The sequence below is a fragment of the Mugil cephalus genome, chromosome 3 (assembly GCF_022458985.1).
Source record: "Mugil cephalus isolate CIBA_MC_2020 chromosome 3, CIBA_Mcephalus_1.1, whole genome shotgun sequence".
Classification (NCBI taxonomy): domain Eukaryota; kingdom Metazoa; phylum Chordata; class Actinopteri; order Mugiliformes; family Mugilidae; genus Mugil; species Mugil cephalus.
The window spans coordinates 19,417,098-19,437,979 of record NC_061772.1 but is presented as its reverse complement, the minus strand read 5'-3'; the positions used below and the strand labels follow the sequence as shown (position 1 = coordinate 19,437,979).

At 37.8% G+C, this 20,882-nt stretch overlaps 1 protein-coding gene across 3 annotated transcripts in view; it reads left to right on the top strand.

Annotated features, from left to right (window-relative positions):
• LOC125005464 (C-Jun-amino-terminal kinase-interacting protein 1-like) overlaps positions 1–5,479 on the top strand; it is a 41,962-nt gene extending 36,483 nt beyond the window's left edge. For 2 of the 3 annotated variants that reach the window (XM_047580822.1, XM_047580824.1), the window contains exons 8-12: positions 758–864; positions 1,174–1,290; positions 1,667–1,737; positions 2,075–2,173; positions 2,498–5,479. In XM_047580822.1, the coding sequence (XP_047436778.1) occupies positions 758–864; positions 1,174–1,290; positions 1,667–1,737; positions 2,075–2,173; positions 2,498–2,570 (467 nt within the window). In that variant the 3' untranslated portion in view covers positions 2,571–5,479. The remainder of the gene's footprint in view (positions 1–757; positions 865–1,173; positions 1,291–1,666; positions 1,738–2,074; positions 2,174–2,497) is intronic. The other variant, XM_047580823.1, reaches the window with a different exon arrangement.
• Positions 5,480–20,882: the final 15,403 nt, after the last annotated feature.

Sequence of the window (20,882 nt, the reverse complement as noted above, 5' to 3'; positions counted from 1 at the left end):
CTCCAGTGGTTGATAAGTAAGTACAAACCGGAGTAAAAACAAACCTTAAGCTGAAGAAACTCTGAACGTTAATGGAAAAGACCGCGAACCTGACAGACAGGGAGCTGTTGTGTGTCAGAGTGAGCAGAGCGGGACACAGAGACACGTGTATGTGTGTAGGCGCCTATCACAGGAAGCAGACACAGTCAGATAACCAATGAGGATTTACATTCAATCCGAACATAGGTATCGACTCGTATTCAATCGTATAATACTCGTACTCGGCAAAAGTGCTTCATACTCATTTCAGCTGAGTCTCCGGCTCAACTCTAGTACTGACACTGCTGGGAGTCAGAGGCTGGCTGTCTTAGTAAAGATGCTGTAGTGTCTTCTGAAGCTAAAACTATGCACCACAAGTCTGCTGTCAGAGACCTATTTTTTTTTTTTTTTTTTTTTTAACTTATTGTTCGTCCACTTGTATTTAAGCTATAAGAGTTGGATTTTTTTATACTTAGTACTCATTACTTTTATATTTTGTAAATATGATAGATGTAGACATTTATGCTTAGAATATTTTATCAACCTAAATTGTTATTCTTAAAAAAAAAGTTTGGGAGTTTGTGAATAAAGCATGAACTGTTGTGCCATACTCCTGAAATCAGAGTAGAGAAGCTGGCGAAATATATGATAAAACAGAGATACAAATGCAAACCAGTAAGAGATGGTCAGTTATCTGGATATGGATCTCATCCCATGTGTTTTGTCTCACTTATCAAAGAAGTGAAGAGCGGTGAATGGATGGACAGATACCGGCTGAAGTTTCTGGGCTCAGTTCAGGTGCCCTACCACAAAGGAAACGATGTCCTGTGTGCAGCTATGCAGAAGGTAAATAACCCACGTTGTGCACATTTGTTTGTTGAGTGTATGAATGCATTCGATTGCAATCATAACCTAATTATAGTGAAATGGAAATGCCTAAGGATGCCTAGGCAGGTACAGTCAACACTCAGAACACAATCCACATTAAAATTAAAGTGGTTAACAGCATATAAAAGGCGAAATATCTGCAGTACGACAAACAGCAACAAACGAGTTATACGTTTTTATTTATTTATTTATTTTTAATCCCAATGGGCTGTTTTCCATCATAGAATCCTTTACATTACATGTTCATCTTTCTCACTCGTCTTTCAGATTGCCACCAACAGAAGGATGACAGTGAAGTACAACCCGCCTTCCTCCTGCATCCTGGAGATCAGTGTGAAAGGCATCAAGCTCGAAGTTCAAGAGGAGTACTACGCCTGTGACAGGGTAAGACTCATATCCTCCCGTTTGTCTATCTGACGTTCTGTAAATGAAGAGCAGCGCCATGGGCTGTGGTCAGAAGACAAGGCAGAGCCACAGATAATAACCGAGGCATGTCTCCCCCATGTGGCTAACAAGAGATGCCAGTTATTCTAATATTCTGGTATTGTTTTTTTTTCCTTTCAGTTTTAGATTTTGTCATCTTTATTGTTCTTTTATGCTCAGATCAAACAGTCGGAAGTCCAATTTTAATTGACATCAAGCCAAAATCTGAGAGAACGTGTGACATTTTGACGTAAATCACAAAATGGCGTCTACTCAACCAGCTTTTGTGATATTGATCTCAGGCGTGAATTCTTCTTTTTCTGTTCCCCTTCTACAGAGTAACGAGTGCAGTCACTTCTTCCAGTTAAAGAACGTCTCTTTCTGTGGTTACCATCCCAAAAACAGCAAGTGAGTAAAAGCAGCGGTCACAGAGCTGTTCAGTCGAGGAGCCAATTCTGTTCGCGGTCAATGTCAGTGTCACTTTTAAAAAAAAACATTAAAAAAAAAAAGAAGCCAAGGCCTACCAAAGTGCTTAACAGTGTAGAGTCATCAACAACAATAAAAGTAAATCAGTATCGTTAAAATAAATACAAATAAAAGATCAAAGCAGGTGACGCTCTCAGCCAAAGGCTGGTCTTGAGGCGTGTTTTATTGAATATTCACTGATAAAATAGGACAGAGAGAATGATTAGCTGAGATATGGCTCCTCACAGAATGTTATCTGTCCTTTGTCTCTTCCATGCAGGTATTTTGGCTTTATCACAAAGCACCCAGCAGATCAGAGATTTGCCTGTCACGTGTTTGTGTCGGAAAACTCTACCAAACCATTGGCAGAGTCAGTAGGGTGAGTTGGACTTTGTGTGTTTTGGTTAACAGCACATGCCATGGCCATGATAGCTCAGCTCCGTACAGCGAGGTAACAATATCTGCAAACTTGACAGCACAGACGCAACATTTAGATGAAGCATGAAGATATTAGGAATACAGAAACCAGCAGCGCCAAAGTGCCGTGTTATCAATGACCGAATCACACTTTTTTTACTGCACCATGGAAACATTTCTATCCTGGCTTGTTCGTTTTCACTGCGCGGTTTATCCATTGGATAAAACTTTGCTTACTTTTAAATAAAGCTGATAAATGATTGTGTTGTGTGTTTGTGTTTTGCAGGAAAGCCTTCCAATTGTACTATAAGGAGTTTGTGGAGTTCTCGTGCCCTACAGAGGACATCTACCTGGAATAGCCCTGCCCTTAACCACAACCTTGTACAGTACACTGTATCATAACATAATGTTGCATGAGTGACAGACTTTACCTACATTTTAAAAAGGAAAAACTAACACTTCTGAAAAAGAAGCAAGTTGATGGAACAGGTGTTGAAACTTAAAATGAACGCTTTGTGCAGAAGGAAGGGATGGAAAAGACTCAAAGGGAGAATAAGAGCAAAGGAAAATATGCAAAATGGCATCGGTGGTGGTGACCGCAGGCTGCCAATGGAAAGCACAAACAATGTATGTAGCCTTGGCAGCGCTAGTTAGCCTGTAGCATCATCTCAGCAGGTGGAACACTGAAAGCCCAGGACACGTATTGTACTGCACTACATTGTACTTGCACATGAATGGAGAGAATGAACATGAAATCTGAATTTATCCTTTGAGCACACCTGATATAAGGTGATATTAATATTATCCCTTGGCAAAAATAAGTCCATCCACAAATGCTAATAAAACAAGCAGTAGGGGATGCACAAGACAGTGCGGTATTGTTTCAGTGAGGAGGTATACCGATTATGGAAACTGGTAAAACTGATTAAACTGAAAGAAACCAATCCGTTGGCAACCTGTTCGTAAAGAATACCGAGCCTTTCCTTTTGCGGGTGCATCACAGGTCCCAACAGGCAGGTTTCAGTGGTTAGGATACTAGGGGTCATGAACACTGTAAACGGCATAAACCTCGTAACTGGGATACTGCTACACAAATAATGAATCACACAGACTAGATTCTACATTCTGAACAGCAGGCCGTGGGCTTGAATGAAACGTCACATTTTCCGTGCTGTCACTCATTAAAATAGGAAACAATGTGAGGTTGTACAAGTGTGGAGTTTTGCTTTCAACTCTTTTAGCGGCTTCTGTTGGTTCTGTAGTGCTAAACTAAACAGCCTCCAACGTAAACCCAGTAAAGCCTTAGTCCTAGTCTAATGCACACTGCGCTTCTTTTTTGTGTGTTCAAACTAGGTGTTGTGTCATCCATGAAAGTTTAGACAGGTTTAGGCAGCCGTTTAGGCAGCCGTTTAGGCAGCCGTTTAGGCAGGTTGGCGGTCGAGAGTTTCGTTTGATAAAAATATTTTCCCAGGATCTTCTTCTTCATACATTGTCAACTGTAGCAGTGATGAGATAATAGCGCTGATCTTTGGTACATTACGTAACAAGCTAACAGGGAAGAAAATACAGAACTCTGTGTTCTTCAGATCTTTACTAGTAGTGCCTATTTAATATCAGATCATTGTGACCTTCCTCTCTTAACATCATCACAACATTTTAAATGAAGGAGCAGCTGATGAGTGCGTGTTGAGGTTGAGGGTTTGAATGCAAGTTGAGACGTAAGAAAGTCTTGCAGTAAGTTGCTCTGCATTCTGCTGTGTTAATAGTGCTGTACTGTACCTGTGCTGTTCAAGCCATGTCGTATTTGCATCTCCGTTTGCACCAAACAAGCACGGTGAAATTGTTCTAGTACTATACAGTATGTAGTACATGTATATTTAGAACAATCTGGGTTATACTCGATTCTGACTGGTCACTCACCAATATTCAGCGGTGTTTATGTCTCGATAGTCGGCCGCTGCTCCTGGTAGCCAGCAGCACCCAACATATATACACAGAACACACCTCAGAACATCCCAGCAACTGACAGGCTAATTTTACACTAATAAAACCGCTTTCAATCATTATTTTGTGTCACATTATTGAATCATTTAATTGTAGGCCATGATCTAAGCGGGATAACACACATATATATATAAAATGTAGAGTACAATGTACAATAAAAATGTACAAAGGCTAAATAGTACATCATGTTTCATTCTCTTAATGAAACTATACATGCAGCATGAACAGGAAACTGTTCATTAGCTGGAGAAGAAGCTCTCAGTTACTAAGCTAGTCCTGCTAATGATATAGTTGCACATCTCTAGACCACCAACTTACACAATGGGAAACCATGCTGTTACAGTTTCTCTGTTTCTCATGTGCTCAGGCTAAATAAAATGACTGTAGTTCTCTGTTATGTGAAACATATCCTTTTTGTGACATTTTAATTTGTCCTTTATTCATAAAGACTAATTGAAAATAAGTGTTTGTTGCAGATGTTGACTTTAGACCTGATTCCTGTACTCCAAATGTCTGAGAGAACAGCTTGACCTTCTCTAATCGTTGTTTTAGCACCCGACAATGGAATCAGCATTGTTAGTGAACATGATGTGACCACATGCGTTTCACCAAATCCACCGAATGGTTTGGATTGGAACTGGAGCACAGAATCCAAGGATTCCTTTTTGTCATAGGATCCTTGGTCCAGCACGGGTACAGTACAGTTGTTCTGCAGTGAAAATCCAAGAGTTCTTCCTGTGTCATTTATCGAGAACACTGATTTCTAACAGATTATTTTATATGACCTTTATTTAACAGACGATAAACAGCCTGTTAAAAAACGACTGATTAATGAAGGACAAGGACATTTTCTATTCAGCCATCACACTAATTACTACAGTTCATCCCTTCCGGAAAAAAAAAATACATACATATATATATATATATATATATATATATATATATATATATATATAGAACAGCAAAGTATTGAACAAAGCAAACAAGTTGTCTGCTGTTGTTGAAAGACATTGTGTTCACATTGAGCGATCAACGCTCACTTTTATATGAATTCCCTTCTCAAGAGCTGGACAAGTTGACAGGAGAAATTGTACTGTAGTTGGGGGCTATACTAAAGTGTGTACAGACATGCCATATATAAAGAAATAATTTAATATCTGTCATTATAAATATTGCATTGTATGATTCAACATGGAGTATGTGGAATTTATTTTGATTTTTTTTAAGCTGTGATTTATTCTTGATTTAAATATTTTACTGCAGATCTCACGTCGTCCTGTCGTTATTATGCTGTCATCTGTTATTCCCATTGTTTGCAGTCGCCACCGGGCCACAGTTGTCCTGCTCGAAATCTTGTGTTGTTTGTGCACTGCAAAATGACACCAGCAGTTAAGCAGGTGAGTAAAATGTAAACAACAAGCTGATGATGAAACTCTGACACTGTTACCTTCTCTAACAATCAGGCCGTTTGAGTCGAGTAACTAGAAGGAAACCGCCTAGAGTAAATGTCACAGTCTGTTCAGGGTTTGTCAATGAATCGACAACTGAGCTACTGGAGCTCTATGTACTATGTGTGTTAAACAGCAGGAACTTTCTTACCAACTCTGTCAATTCAAGGATAATTTACAGCTCACATGTCTCCTCGTAGCTTAGTTCCAGATGCTATGCAATAGTCTGATGTCTATGTCTCAGTGAAGCAGACCTAAAACGGCTGTAAAGCGTTAAGAAAACTATTTCTGCGTTCATTTGTTTTTGTTTAATGCCAGACACACCGTGCTTTTCCATATATGGAACACAAATCATGTTTAGGCTGTTTGGTGGTTGAGGGTGACTTTCAGCTTTTCATTCATACAATCAGCCACAACCTTAAAACCACTGACAGGACGCATGCCAACCACCCCACATCAATGACTCTCATCCTGCAGCAGAATGCTGCCTGACACATGCACAAGCACAAAAATGGTTTAGGAACAACTAAAAAAACAAAAAAAAAACAAAAAACAATTTTTTAAAAATAATAAAATAAAGTAGCACAAAGTGTGGTGTCTGTGAGCACAACAGGAATCATGGGCAGGTTGGTGAATTATTCATCTGGTAGGAGTGGACGACTGGAGTTATTTATGTGAGAATTAAAGGACATATCCTGGTCAAATATAACACCAAGGTTTTTCACAGTAGTATTGGAGGCCAAGGTAACGCCATCCAATTAAACTAGTTGATTAGAAAATGAATCTCTGACATGTTTAGGGCCAAATACAATGACTTCTGTTTTGTCTGAGTTTAAAAGTAGAAAATTATATGTCATCTAAGCCTTTATGCTTTAAGGCATGCTTGGAGTTTAACCAGCTGATTAGTGTCATCTGGTTTCATGGATAAATATAGCTGGGTATCATCTGCAATATCATCATAGCAATGGAAGTTTATGCCATGCTTTCTAAAAATATTGCCTAAGGGAAGCATGTATAATGTGAATAATATTGGTCCTAGCACAGAACCCTGAGGAACTCCATATCTTACTTTGGTATATACAGAAGAATTGTTGTTTACATGGACAAACTGAAATTTGTCTGACAGATATGATTCAAACTAGTCTAGTGCAATTCCTGTAATCTTGATCACACTTTAAAGTCACTGTAGTAGAACACTGTGATCAATAGTGTCAAATGCAGCACTAAGATCTAGCAGGACAAGTACTGCACTGCACTGAATCTACCTGTCACCTTTTACTATCTGTCACCTTTGCACTTCAAATACATCTTACATAGTCAAGTACTTATATGCATATATTATACCCATACGATATATCATATTATATCCTATCTTAAGTGTGTGTATATCACAGATCACATCAAAAAGAATTGATGAGTCCCGGCTATTAAAGGCTGGATTATTGTTTTCACTCTATCACTACGTGCCCTATGGCAGACTTCTCTCCTTCCATTGGGACACCCTTACCCCCCTGGACTCTCTCATCTCTCCAGAGATGACTGTACCCAGTCATACTTGAGTGAGGTGACTTGGGAAGCACAGAACCCTGCACTCCGCTAGTTCCTACAAGCACTACATGTATTTTCTCCACTGTCCATCCTTCTACATCTTTTCTTTCCTTTGTTCCCCCCCGCTATTCACTGAGGTGTAGCACTGCCCTCCCTGCCACACAAGGTCACTACACTCAATAAAGATCAACAGGACAGTTCTCAGGGAGGGCTGGTGATAGTCACACTCACGCACTGAAGTAATAAATCTGTCAGCTGCAAGAATATAACTGCATCAACCTCATATAATGTTGACACCCTGTGGTGTTCAACTATGCAGACAAATGCAGACAAATGGAAAAAAAAGTGTGTGTATATATATAAATACATGCATTAATACATGTTTACATATTATATATTGTAGTTATGTACGTATGCTCACCTTGCACCTATGACACATTTCTGTGTGTATCTTATTATTAGTATTATTATTATTATTGTTGTTGTTATTGTTATTACAAACTGATACTGCTGCTATTATTAGTACTATATACTGTTATTATACTGGTATTATTATATATTCTTCTTCTTATTATTATTATTATTATATTTTATTATATTATATACTATGCTACTATTATATACTGTTTAGTTACAATAACATTACCATCATATCATCAGTAGTACTGCCATCATCTTGCCACTTCACCTTATCTACCTATGTATCTTGTGTTTTTTAAGTGTCCTTGTCCTATTCTGTGTTTTTTGCTTTTATTTTTATACCTCAGTATTGTTCTATTGTATTTTATTGTATTCAAATACTGGACTGCTATGACGACCTAATTTCCCCTCAGGGATGAATAAAGTAAGCTATCTATCTATCTATAGAGACAAGTCCATCGTCCGAAGCCATGAGGAGGTCGTTGGTAACTTTAACCAGAGCTGTTTCTGTACTATGATGAGCTCTAAAACCTGACTGAAATTCTTCTAACAAACCATTCCTGTTTAAATGATCAACCAGCTGATTGGCAACAACCCTTTCCAAAAGTTTAGAAATAAAAGGAAGGTTGGAAATTGGCCTATAGTTGGCTAGAACAACTGGGTGAAGAGTGAGTTTTTTAAGTAATGGTTTAATTACAGCATTTTTAAAAGACTGGGACATATATCCTGTTAATAAAGATAAGTTGATCTGATTTAATATGGAGCTATTAATTAATGGAAAAACCTCCTTGAGCAATTTAGTCAGGATGGGGTCTAGAAGACAAGTTGATGGTTTAGATCGGGGTCCCCAAACTTTTTTCGGTGGGGGCCACATCAACTTTCCTTTCTGTGATGGGGGGCCGGGGTCAGTCTGTAACAGGAAATGATATGGACCAAAGTGACAACGAGTATTATTATGGAGATTATAATGATCATTTGTTGCAGCTACACTTCGCTTGGCCTTGACCTAGAACGTGTTTATTTGAAGTACCACAGATACTCCTTTTATTTATAGAAAAAAAACACACAAACTGCAATTGGTAGGTATTTTGTCTTTACAGGTAGTGAAATAATATTAATACAGAATAATAGTAAAAATCAGGTGAAGTAGTCTTATCTAGGTGAGCTGACTGTGTATGTACAGAGTAAAGTAAAGGTGAGTTAACAATAGTCAAGTATTTTGTCTACACAGGTATATTTGTATACTAAAGCTACAGTGAAATAATTAATACAGAATAATAGTAATAAACAGGTATATAAGGTGATCTGATCTTGTATTTACATGACTCTTAGATGAGGTTTTTGTGCTGTGATGATGAGGTTCCTGGCTCCAGGGTGGGAGCGGTCAACCAAAATCTCTCCTCCTCACTTCAGGGTGGTCCTGAAAGCATGCAGGCCCTTGCATGGCAGATAAAAAACACAAGCAGCCCATCAGCAGATGACATGCTGCAGTCTCATTTTCTCAGTGACATCACTGGTCAATAAACATTTTGCCTATAAAAAGAGCATTTCTATACTGACATTTTTTTCATATTCATAGTTATTGAAATCAACAGGCTTACCATATCAGTGCGAGCTGTGGGCTTGCTTCTAACTGGTGAGGAGATCGATGGCAGATTCTATTCCAGTTACAGCCAGCCTCAGAGACGGATACATGTGTTGATCCGAGAGTCTTCATCTCATCGAATGTTTTATCAGCTTCATTCGAGAAAGAGTTTGCTGACAGATATATGTGCTCCCAAAAACTGTGGACATCTTCATTGCATGCTTTTTTGTGTTGGGATAGGTCTCGTTCGGGAGGGAAGCATAGTACTCTATGAGACAGTTGGGGTTGAATAGGTCTTTCAGCACATCACAGGTCTGCAACTCGGCCAGTTCAAATTGGAGAGAAGGCAGGGTGTCATTAATGTCGGCAGCAAAAGGGTTCTGGAATACACAAATTTCTTTAACATGGTCATCAAGCTCACGGAACCGCACACTGAACTCCGCCCTCAGTGTTTCCAGTGCGTCCTTGCAACTCTCTGTTGGGAACGGGACCGCTGGTTTCTCAGCTGAGATGGGTTAAGTCTTGTTTTTGCACTTGTCCAATGCCACTGTACTTACATCTTTGACAGCTGGAAGGGTGCTATGAATTTTATCTCTAATGCCAACAATTTTATCAGTAAAGAAGCTCATGAAGTCATTACTGCTGAGGGCTGAAGGAATGGATGGCTCAACAGAACTGTGACTCTTTGTCAGCCTGGCTATAGTGCTGAAAAAAAATCTGGGGTTATTCATGTTTTCTTCTATTAATGAAGAATAATATGTTGTTCTACTCTTACAGAGAGTTTTTTTTTGTATATAAGTTGTTAAACTATCTTTCCAGGCTATGTGAGCTTCGTCAGAATTACTGAAATGCCAAATTATTTCCAGTTTTCAAACTGCCTGCTTTGAACTACGCAACTATGAATCATACCATCTAATGCCAGATGCACTGCGTTTCTTTTTCGTGTGTTCCAACTAGGTATAATGTTACCAAGAAGTGCAGGTTTAAGCAGGTTGTCTCAATAGAGATTCTTCCGTGTGTGAAATTTCTTGGAACTTCTTAGTCATGGTTTTCATACCAGATTGTCAACTGTAGCAGTGGTGAGATAATAGCGCTGATCTTTGCTACGTTATGTAAAAGAGCTAACAAGGAAGAAAAAACAACTCTGTGTTCTTCAGATCTGTACTACTAGTACCTATTTTATATCAGATCATTGTGACCTTCCTCTCTTAACATCATCACAACATTTTAAATGAAGGAGCAGCTGATGAGTGCGTGTTGAGGTTGAGGGTTTGAATGCAAGTTGAGACGTAAGAAAGTCTTGCAGTAAGTTGCTCTGCATTCTGCTGTGTTAATAGTGCTGTACTGTGCCTGTGCTGTTCAAGCCATGTCGTATTTGCTCCTGGCAGCCAGAAGCACCCAACATATATACACAGAACACACCTCAGAACATCCCAGCAACTGGCAGGCTAATTTTACACTAATAAAACCTCTTTCAATCATTATTTTGTGTCACATTATTGAATAATTTAATTGTAGGCCGTGATCTAAGCGGGATAATGTGTGTGGGTGTGTGTATATGCAGTATAATGTAGAGTACATCATGTTTCATTCTCTTAATGAAACTATACATGCAACATGAACAGGAAACTGTGTTCATTAGTTGGAGACTCTGTTTCTTATGTGCTCAGGCTAAAAAAAAAATTATTTTAGTTATTTGAAACATATCCTTTTTGTCACATTTTACTTTATCCTTTCTGTTGATTCTGTAGTGCCCTCAGCATAAACTCAGTAAAGCCTTAGTCTTAGTCTAATACCGGATAAATACACTGGTGTATTCCAGCTAGATGTAATGTTATTCAGGAAGGTCAGGTTTGGGCAGGTTGGTGGCTTCATGGTTAAGACTTTCATGGAAAATACAGGTTCTTCCATCTGTCACATTTTTTGGAACTTATTCCTCATATGTTGACTTTAGACCTGACATTCCTGTACTCCAAATGTTTGAGAACAGCTTGACCTTCTCTAATCATTGTTTTAGCACCCAACAATGGAATCAGCATTGTTAGTGAACATGATGTGACCACATGCGTTGCTCCAAATCCACCGAATGGTTTGGATTGGAACTGGATCCTTTTTGTCATAGGATCCTTGGTCCAGCACGGGCACAGCACAGTTGTTCTGCAGTAAAAATCCAAGAGTTTGTGTCATTTATCAAGAACACTGATTTCTAACAGATTATTTTATGAGATCTATATTTAACAGGCGATAAAATGAAAATGTACTTTAGTTGGGGGCTATAGGGGGAGATGAATCAACAACTGAGCTATTGGAACTCTAGGTACTATGTGTGTTAAACTGCAGGCACTTTCCTTTGTGGCCCAGCCACATCCGGAAATTCAAGGGTAATTTACAGCTCACATGTCACTTCACCTTAGTTCCGGATGCTATGCAATAGTCTGATGTCTATGTCTCAGTGAAGCAGACCTGAAATGGCCTGAAATCCATTTCCTTGTTTATTTGTCTCATTTGTTCTCATTTAATGTCACTGACACACTGCGATATATCTTCTGTGCAGGTTGAACTGTCATTTCTTGGTCAAGTTAATCCCATAGACAACGACTGGTTATTTGAGTTACTGTTGCCTTTCTATCATCTCCAACCAGTCTGCCCATTCTCCTCTGACCTCTCACATCAACAAGGCGTTTTCGTCCATACAACTGCCCCTCACTGGATATTTTCTCTTTTTCGAACCATTCTCTGTAAACCCTAGAGATGGTTGTGTGCGGAAATCCCAATAGATCAGCAGTTTCTGAAATACTCAGATCAGCCCATCTGGCAGCAACAACCATACCACGTTCAAAGTCACTTAAATCCCCTTTCTTCCCCATTCTGACGCTCGGTCTGAACTTCAGCAAGTTGTTTTGATCACCTCCACATGCCTAAATGCATTGAATTGCAGCCTTGTGATTGGCTGGTTAGCTATTTGTGTTAACAAGCTATTGGACAGATGTACCCAATAAAGTGGCAAGTGAGTGTATGTGAAGCGCCTTGTGTTGCAATTCATTTGTATGAAAGATAAATAAAGTTTGATTTTTTTTTGTGTTGAGTTTAAAAGTGTGAATGTAAATTGTAATACAGAAGTTTAGCTGTAAGTAGCACTGTTCAAGTCATATTTGATTTTTTTTTGTTTTAATTTTTTATCGTATTGTTCTCAACAACCACATCAAAATGAATAACATCCAAAGCAAGCTGTTGTTTCGCCTGGAGAGGATTGGTTACATTCCATAGGATATGAATCTTTTGTGTTCCTGTCAGTAGTACTCATTCTCCAAGTTAGGCTTATAAAGGTTTTCGGTGTCAGGTGGCATAGGAGGAGGGAGGGGCCTCTCACCATAATCTGCAGCAACAATCAGACAAAAAAATGTCATTTTATTTGGAATCGTGAATTTACTTACATTTATTTACTTAAACTGTAGAAAAATGTGCCTGTCTTACCATCTGTACGGCTAACATGCTGCTTGAGGAGGCTGGGGTCGAATAGAAGTTCTAACTCCACTGGAACTTGATCAGATCTATTAGGAGGACAAAGGACACCAGACAACTTCAGGATGTATCAATAGAAGATAAACTCTTGTCATATAAAACAAACGCGTAGCAGAAAATATATTTACAATATGAATAAAAGCTGAATATAACGAGTTAGTCGGGCTCGTCTTGATAATTATTGTTGTCTTATAAATGTAGCTAAACAGAATCTTTTTTAACTACACTGACACAACTGAACGATTTCCTGTGAGAAACATGTTGTCGTCACTTATAAAAGTACAAAGGACTTCAGTTTTAGTATCACATCGTTTGGACTCCAACAGCTATAGAGAAAGAAATGTAAACCTTGTGCATGCAATCAGATAGTCCAGCAACCACTGAGAATCGTGTTGTTGAAAACTTATTTAATTCCACGGAGCTCAGGTGACATAGATGACTACGTTGCTGTTTCTTACCTTTCCGGTTCAAAAGATTTGATTGGCCATGGATGTGTTATTACTGGCTGCTTACAGTTTTTTTTGTTTTGTTTTGTTTTTTTATGGAATCCAGTCACACTAACATCAGGAGTTTCATAATGGTTTGACGTGTCGTATTCATTCGTTTACTTCCATTCTTTAACCATTTAGAGCTTGATGGTAAAGTGGTTAAGTTAATGGTTCTTTCAGAGAGCAAGAGGCACATAGTACCACACTGTATGTGCTCTCTAATAAATAAGTGAATAAATATACAAAAGCTCTATACTTATGTATATATATTATTTTTTTCTAGAAAAAAAAACATCTACGCAAATAAACATGCTCCCACTCATTATTCTTATTTTTTAATTATTAATATACTACATAGTCCATTACTAAGTTAAACTAATGCAGAAGGAAGTGGGAGCACTTGGGGACAAACAACTACTGAGCTATGTATTACTCTCTCTGCTGCCAACATTCTGTCATGAATTAATTAGACTTGTAAGCTCGTGACATCTGAGCTTTTGTGTGGCATGCAAATCATAAAAAATCATTTGGAGTTTTTGGTATCTCAACTCTATTTCCTCTGGCAGTTCAACTGAAATGTGTTGTGTACTTGAAATATTGAGTTTTTCTGCTCCCAAAGTAATCAGTTCAATCAGAATCATTCAAGCAACATACATTTCTTAGTTGACTCAACTTATGTACATGTGGCCAACAAGGGTTATCAACCTCCTGCAGCACCATGTGCCACACGAAACTTCCTTTTTGGATCAGGAGTTTTCCAAGGTAAGAACACACTTTGACCCTGCTTATATTTATCAAAATGCTTGTTTAAGTATTGTTAGACGGGTAAACTGGATAAATGTTACACTGGATTGTAAAACTAAATTTTTCAGCAGCATTTTTTCAAATCAAATCGAATCAAAACAAAAACAAACAAAAAAAAAGTGTGTGATTTTAAGAACAGAAAATTATTTTTTACCAGTAGTTAAATAAATCATGAGAAATGTTGTAGAATGTAATGCTAGACATTTGTTTTTCGGCCTTGAAAAATGAAATCCACTCGAAAGATGATGTCTCATTCTTTTAGATTTGATGGAATTAAACAAACATATTATTGGTGTTACAGAGTGGAAGTCCTCCTCATCAAACATCTTTGACATGTAGCCTACTCTGCTCTGTTTTGCTCTCAGGTTGATCATGTGGCAGCTCTTCTTCTAAGACAGCAGTTTCTACAACACATCCCACTACATGACCAACTGAAAGTGAAACAATGAGGTTGGAAAATAATAAAATTAAATTAATGAATATTACTAGTTAAACATGAAAATGTGACATTTTTATATGACATGTTAATTGTGGGCTGATTTTTTTGTAATTTTTTATAATGCACTTTGACTTTCTTTTTCTTCAGAGCTGGAGACTACTACAGAACAACCAGTCCTGTGAGTTCCGAGAATTGGATCTGCAAGTTCCGCGCATTACCTTCAGCCATCAAATGAAGCGTTCAAAGGCTTTACAAGCTGAGACACGGACACTATAATAGGTCTTGCCCTTTGCATCTACAGTGTGTGTGTGTTACATTACACACTGTGTGTGCTTTTTTAAGACACAAGCTGTTATTAAATAATATTTGTTGAAACATAAATCAGTGGTTAATCAAGCTCTTGGCAGAATGCGTAGACAGTTGTTGCGGGGTTGAACACAGCACTCGGGCTATTCTGCAGACAGTCTTATAACCACAAAGGTTTATACAGTAAAACTACATAACATAGTAAGAACACTCAAGAAAAATACTTGTTGTAAATGTGTTGGGTAACACTTTCTATGAAGGTTGTATTTATAATGCCCTATGAATGCACTCATAATGTTTTATAAGGTGTCTATAAAGCATTATAATGGTCATTATTACCATCTATACATATTCACAAGTCGTCATAACCAACTTCATGATGCACTATGACAACTGGTTATGAATGATTATAATTTTAATCTGAATAGTGCATTATAAATATGTCAATATCTGCTTAGTCACTTGTTCATTTTATGATGCATCATAACTACTTTGCTTTGCTAAATGTGTATAGTGATGCATAATGAGTTTTGACTTCACCTATAGTGCTTTATATCTGTAGTTATAAGTATATGTAATAAAGTTATAATAATGTATACATCTCTCTACAGCACACAGTTATAAACAGCCCTGCAATATCATAAGTGCTATTTGTCAGCGCTAAGTAAAGTGACGAGAATATGACACTATTATTAACAGATATAAGCGGCTTTTCTTTCCTTTCTCCGCTGAGTCCTCTCCAGGACAGGTATGTTGTCTCTCTGTCCAGCTAGTGTTTTGTGAGCTAATGTCTTACTTTGCTTACATGAAGCACATCGTTTATATATTAATGCAATGGTTTTGAATGGTTTCAATCATTAAACGCAAAATATGAAAACGATCTAATTTGTGAATTAAAACTAGCCGTGTCTGGTATCTTTCGTCTAGCTAGCTTAAGTCACCTACGGGTAATCTGCGCTGCCTGCATGATATGCGGTAACGTAATGTCTCATTAGGCTGCTTTAAACAAAAACACGTGATCTGCTTATGTGTTTTCAATCAAACCTTTCTGCATAAAAACAAACCCAGCTAGAGCACTAAAGATTTGCCTCTGTTCTTCTTGTAGTTGCTGTCAAACCATCTCCTGACCTCTGACCCTGAATCACCTCACCAACCCAAAGGCACTTTTAAGAGACACATCTCTAGGACCACGCCGTGCCACTTTTGTAGCCTGTTTCACGTGTTTCATCTGTTTGTGTAATGTGCTCAGAGCGTTGATAATCATTCTGATTATGTGTGTTGGTTTAAATGAAAATAAAGTGAACTAAATGAATTCCTTTTGTCTTTACTGTCCAGGCTCTCATTTCATTGTGCCTCATATTTGTTTATAATAGTCTTATATCCACAACACCTCATTTGCACTAATTTACCTAAAGCTGACAAATAACACCTATGATATTAACACTGTGCATATGGGGTAAAGATGCCAGACTCAGGACTTAGTTCATTGCACCTTTTAATTACTCATAGTAACTTATATCTGTTAATAATAGTGTCATATTCTTGTCACTTTACTTAGTGCTGACAAATAGCACTTATGATATTGCATAGCTGTTTATAACAGTGTGCTGTAGGGAGATGTATACATTATTATAACTTTATTACATATACTTATAACTACAGATATAAAGCACTATAGGCGAAGTCAAAACTCATTATGCATCACTATGCACATTTAGCAAAGCAAAGTAGTTATGATGCATCATAAAATGAACAAGTGACTAGGCAGATATTGACATATTTATAATGCACTATTCAGATTAAAATTATAATCATTCATAACCAGTTGTCATAATGCATCATGAAGTTGGTTATGACGACTTGTGAATATGTATAGATGGTAATAATGACCATTATAATGCTTTATAGACACCTTATAAAACGTTATGAGTGCATTCATAGGGCATTATAAATACAACATTCATAGAAAGTGTTACCATGTGTTGTAAATGTTATAACAGTGTTTTTCTAGTATGTATGTAGTATTTGTTCAGTCAAGACATGCTTGAAATCTACTTGAATTGCTAGTTAAATTGCACAAGCTTTTAAGCAGGTAGCTTTTATATTTCACTTCATACCATCACAGTTCCTGCATGGTAGCAGGCAAGCACAAAATTAACGTTATTTTACAGATAGTTTTATTCTGTAAATGTTGAAGATATTAAACATTACAAATGTGTTAAATACGTGGTGATTGTGTTGTCATAATTCATGTCATTATTAATTTATTCATTGAAATAAAACGGCATTCTGAATGTTCTTTGATGTTAAAGAATAGCTATTATGTCATACTGTATATTTAAGTCATGTGGGGAAATAATGCAGTTCAGTTTTTGAATTAACTTAACATTGCAACTAAGATCAACTGTTCCTAGAAAAAGTTACCTGGCTGCCTCAAAATCGATACGTTAACTCAACAAAATGCTTGGTTGAGTTAACTTGTCTTGTTATGTTTGTACAACTCAAGATATCGTTCCAAGTTTGTTGATTTTACTGGTCATTTTATGTTGTCTAAACTAGGATTTAGGTTTGTACAACTTAAAATATCTTGTTGACAACTTGTTGATTAAACTTAAAATCTAAAGTTAATGGGACTAGTTTGTCTATTTATTCAATGTTTAAGAAACTCAGATACGTGTTTAAACACCCTAAGCTTCTTAGTTTGCCAAACTCAACAATTTAAGCCTTAAAACTGTTGTCCAACTTAAAATTTTAAGGCAGCCAGGTTACAAATTATTTTAAGTTGAAAGAGCAATTTTTTTTTACAGTGCATTTTCAAATTCTCCATTTCTCTTCCTCTGGGCTAAGTAGGACGTATGAAGTATAAAATCTAAGCATTGTCTTTGAACAGGAAGTAGTTTTGGAAAAAATGATGACGCCAATGCATATCCGCTATTGATAGAATTTGCCGCCATGCTTTCGTATTAAAGTAGAAAAGTTAATAAGCATAAATAAACATATTATGACCCGAGTGCCATTTGTAGTTGTTGTGGTGTGTGTTTGTGTGTGTCTCTGTCTCCACTCTCCCTCCTCCAGGTGATCGCCCCTCCTCTAACCTGCAGCTGCTTCTACTCAGGCAATCAGGTGATCATGGTTAAAGAGTGGGGGAGAGAGAGAGACGGTGGACCACAGTGGCGGAAGTGAGGCTGCTTCCTTTAACAGTTTGTTGCTACTCTTCTTGTCGGTGATGTACTGTGCACTATTTTCAGTGGAAAAGAGTGTGGTTAATCTCTTTTGGTCCTCAGCGTTTTTACCCCCATGTGTGGTGGCATGTGTGATTGGTTTTGGTTGTCAGTTAACCCAGCGTCTTTAAATGAGTGGTGGCGCTTTGAGTTTGTTGTTTGTTGTTTGTTGTTTGTTGTTTGTTGTGTTTGAGGTTGTTGGTCCTGGTTTGATTTACGGCCCGCGCTTTCAGTCAAGGTTTTTTCAAAATATTCTAAATAAAGAAGTATTTTACACGCAATATCCGGTCTCTGCGTATTTTTCCTATCCTGGGAACTATTTTCTTTGGTTTTCCTCCCTTCATCTCCTGGTTAACACGTTGAAAGGTAACAAACAAGTTGAACTGATGACAATTTGTACCTTCTTCAGCTTTGTTACGTGATCGGCTGCAGATTGAATGGCCTGAAATGCCTGCTATCATGTTTTTTACACCAACTGGTATCTAGTTAGGAGGATAAATATTTTTTTAAAAAAAGCAAAAGAAGCTGTCACAAACCTACAATTTAATGTCCCCATATGAGGACGCAGGGTGTTATGAGGTTAAAGATAACCTACCTGTCTTTTGAGGGTGCAGTCAGGGTGCTGCCACTGAAAAGAAGGATAACAATAATTAAAGCTGAAGTGCTTTTGTTGACGCTGCCTGGACCCATTTCTAACAGAAAAGCTTGATCGAATAACAGCAAAAGACAAAGGACATTTGATTCTAGAATGAAATGCCATGTTTGAAAGATGCTATTGGACACTCAGTTGCTACTATGGCCATAAAGCCAACCTCCCACTCCAAAAAGCCTATTTTAAACTCATGTGAAGCATAAGTCTCCTGTAATCCACACATTATCTGGGTGAAGTCAGTTTTCTTTTGTGCCGTTCAACTGTGACTCCTTTGAGAACTGTGGTCCAGTATGACAATCTGTGACGCATGTTCCTGCCTGTGCAGAGGTATTGATATTACCATGGCAAACTTGAATGACGGCGCATGACTTTGGACAGCTGTGTTTTAGAATTATGTAACAAAAAGGACCAAAACAAAGACTGTTGTGCAGCTGTGCCTAGTATGCGCTTTTTACAGTCTACTGAAATAGAAACACAAAACTGAAAACACACAGGTTGCAAGACCCGTAAACAACGTAAACAACCACCAAATAGGCCAACCCCTCAGGGCTTTTAGGTCCTCATTTTGTTCCAATAATAGAAAGTAGAGCACTCCTGAACAGCTTTTCAAACCTGTCATATTACTTCTATGCCCAGTGAAAATAGGCAAGTACAAATGTGAACTGAAAGGAAATTACAGTGCACAAATAAAAGTTGTCTCGTTCTGCTTTAGGGATTCTATCTGTGAGTCTTGCTTGAGAACCACTACAGAAACTTGAAGCAGCTTCCTCTGCTGAACATGAACCGTCCCCGGATGTGCACTTCCTCAGAAAAGTGACAACTCAAATCAACACAAACCGCCGCCACTGTGACTGGCCCATAACGCACTTCTTTCTCATGCCTCTCTCTCGCTCTCTCTGCTAGAGAGATACCATTTGCTTTAAACAAATTACTTTTTTTGTTTGTTTTGTTTTTTTTAATTTAACAACAGCGCTGTTAGAAGTTAGTCAGTCACAGTGGAAAATGGCAACACGTCAACCTAAATATCTAAATAGTGAAATATCTTTAGAGCAGTGTCAGCACCACTTATCCAGAAAACTAAGCAAGGTCAACTCATATGCAAGCTTTCAAAGGCATTGGAGGAGACCTGAGAGCAACAAAAACAAGATACACACATGAGAGCGCTACTCTAGCTCTGTACAATTATATTCCCCTATACCTAGTAAAAGGAGTAAATCTCATGGATGCAAGAGTCGTAGACAATGGTACGAGTACTTGCAAACATTTGATTTACTGCCCGTGTCATTTGATTCCATGTACTATTGATATAAATTTGCGTGCAGGTGTATTTGTCATGGGTGTGCCAAACAGTGTGAATTGTTGTTGGTTAGGCAGTGATAAATGATTAAGGGTAGAAGGTGCAACAACTAGGCCAAAACGAACAGCTAACCAGCTACTAAAAAGACAAAAAAGAAAAAAAAAACGCTTCCGTAAACATCATCTTGCACACATGCAGCTCGTCCCTACATCTGCGTATGAATGTATTTGCTGCTGTTCTCTCCTTTCTCCTCCCCACTCTTCTGACCACCCCCCTCTTTTTTTTCACTCTCTCTAGCAGATGGTTCCACCCATGTGAATTTCAGTTAAAGTTTCTTCCTGTTTTTCCTGCCTTCATCACCCTAATGCTTGTTCTGGGGTATTCATGTTCAGGGTTATGTAAAGCATCTTGACACTTTCTGAAGCGTTACTGACACTTTCAAAATGCTAACTTGCTAATGGTATAAACACATCTTCACTGTCAAATTAACTCACTTGCATCAAATGCGTCACTTGCAGCAATAAATTCAAGTAGCACATTTATTTATTTACTGTTTTTACACAGATATGGGCCTTGGCCATTTGCCACTTGTCCTAGATGTGAGTGATATCACAGATGCCTTAAATTCTGCAGAAAACAAATTATTCAGCAAACACCGAATATAAACTTGTTTGACCGGTGGATTTCATTGAATAGTTTGTCCTGTCCTATTTAGTATTTTGTAGATGCATGTAGAAGCTTAGACTTAGACTTAGACAGACTATAATGATCCACAAGGGAAAATTACTTTGTCATCGTAGCTTCGTTGCACATAAAAGTAAACTCTCATAAAAACCACAAGAAAAATAAAATAAAATAAATTAAGGTAAAATGAAAATAAATATTATCTAGCAAAAAAATAATAATAAAAAACAGTCACTTCCTTACAGAAGGTAGT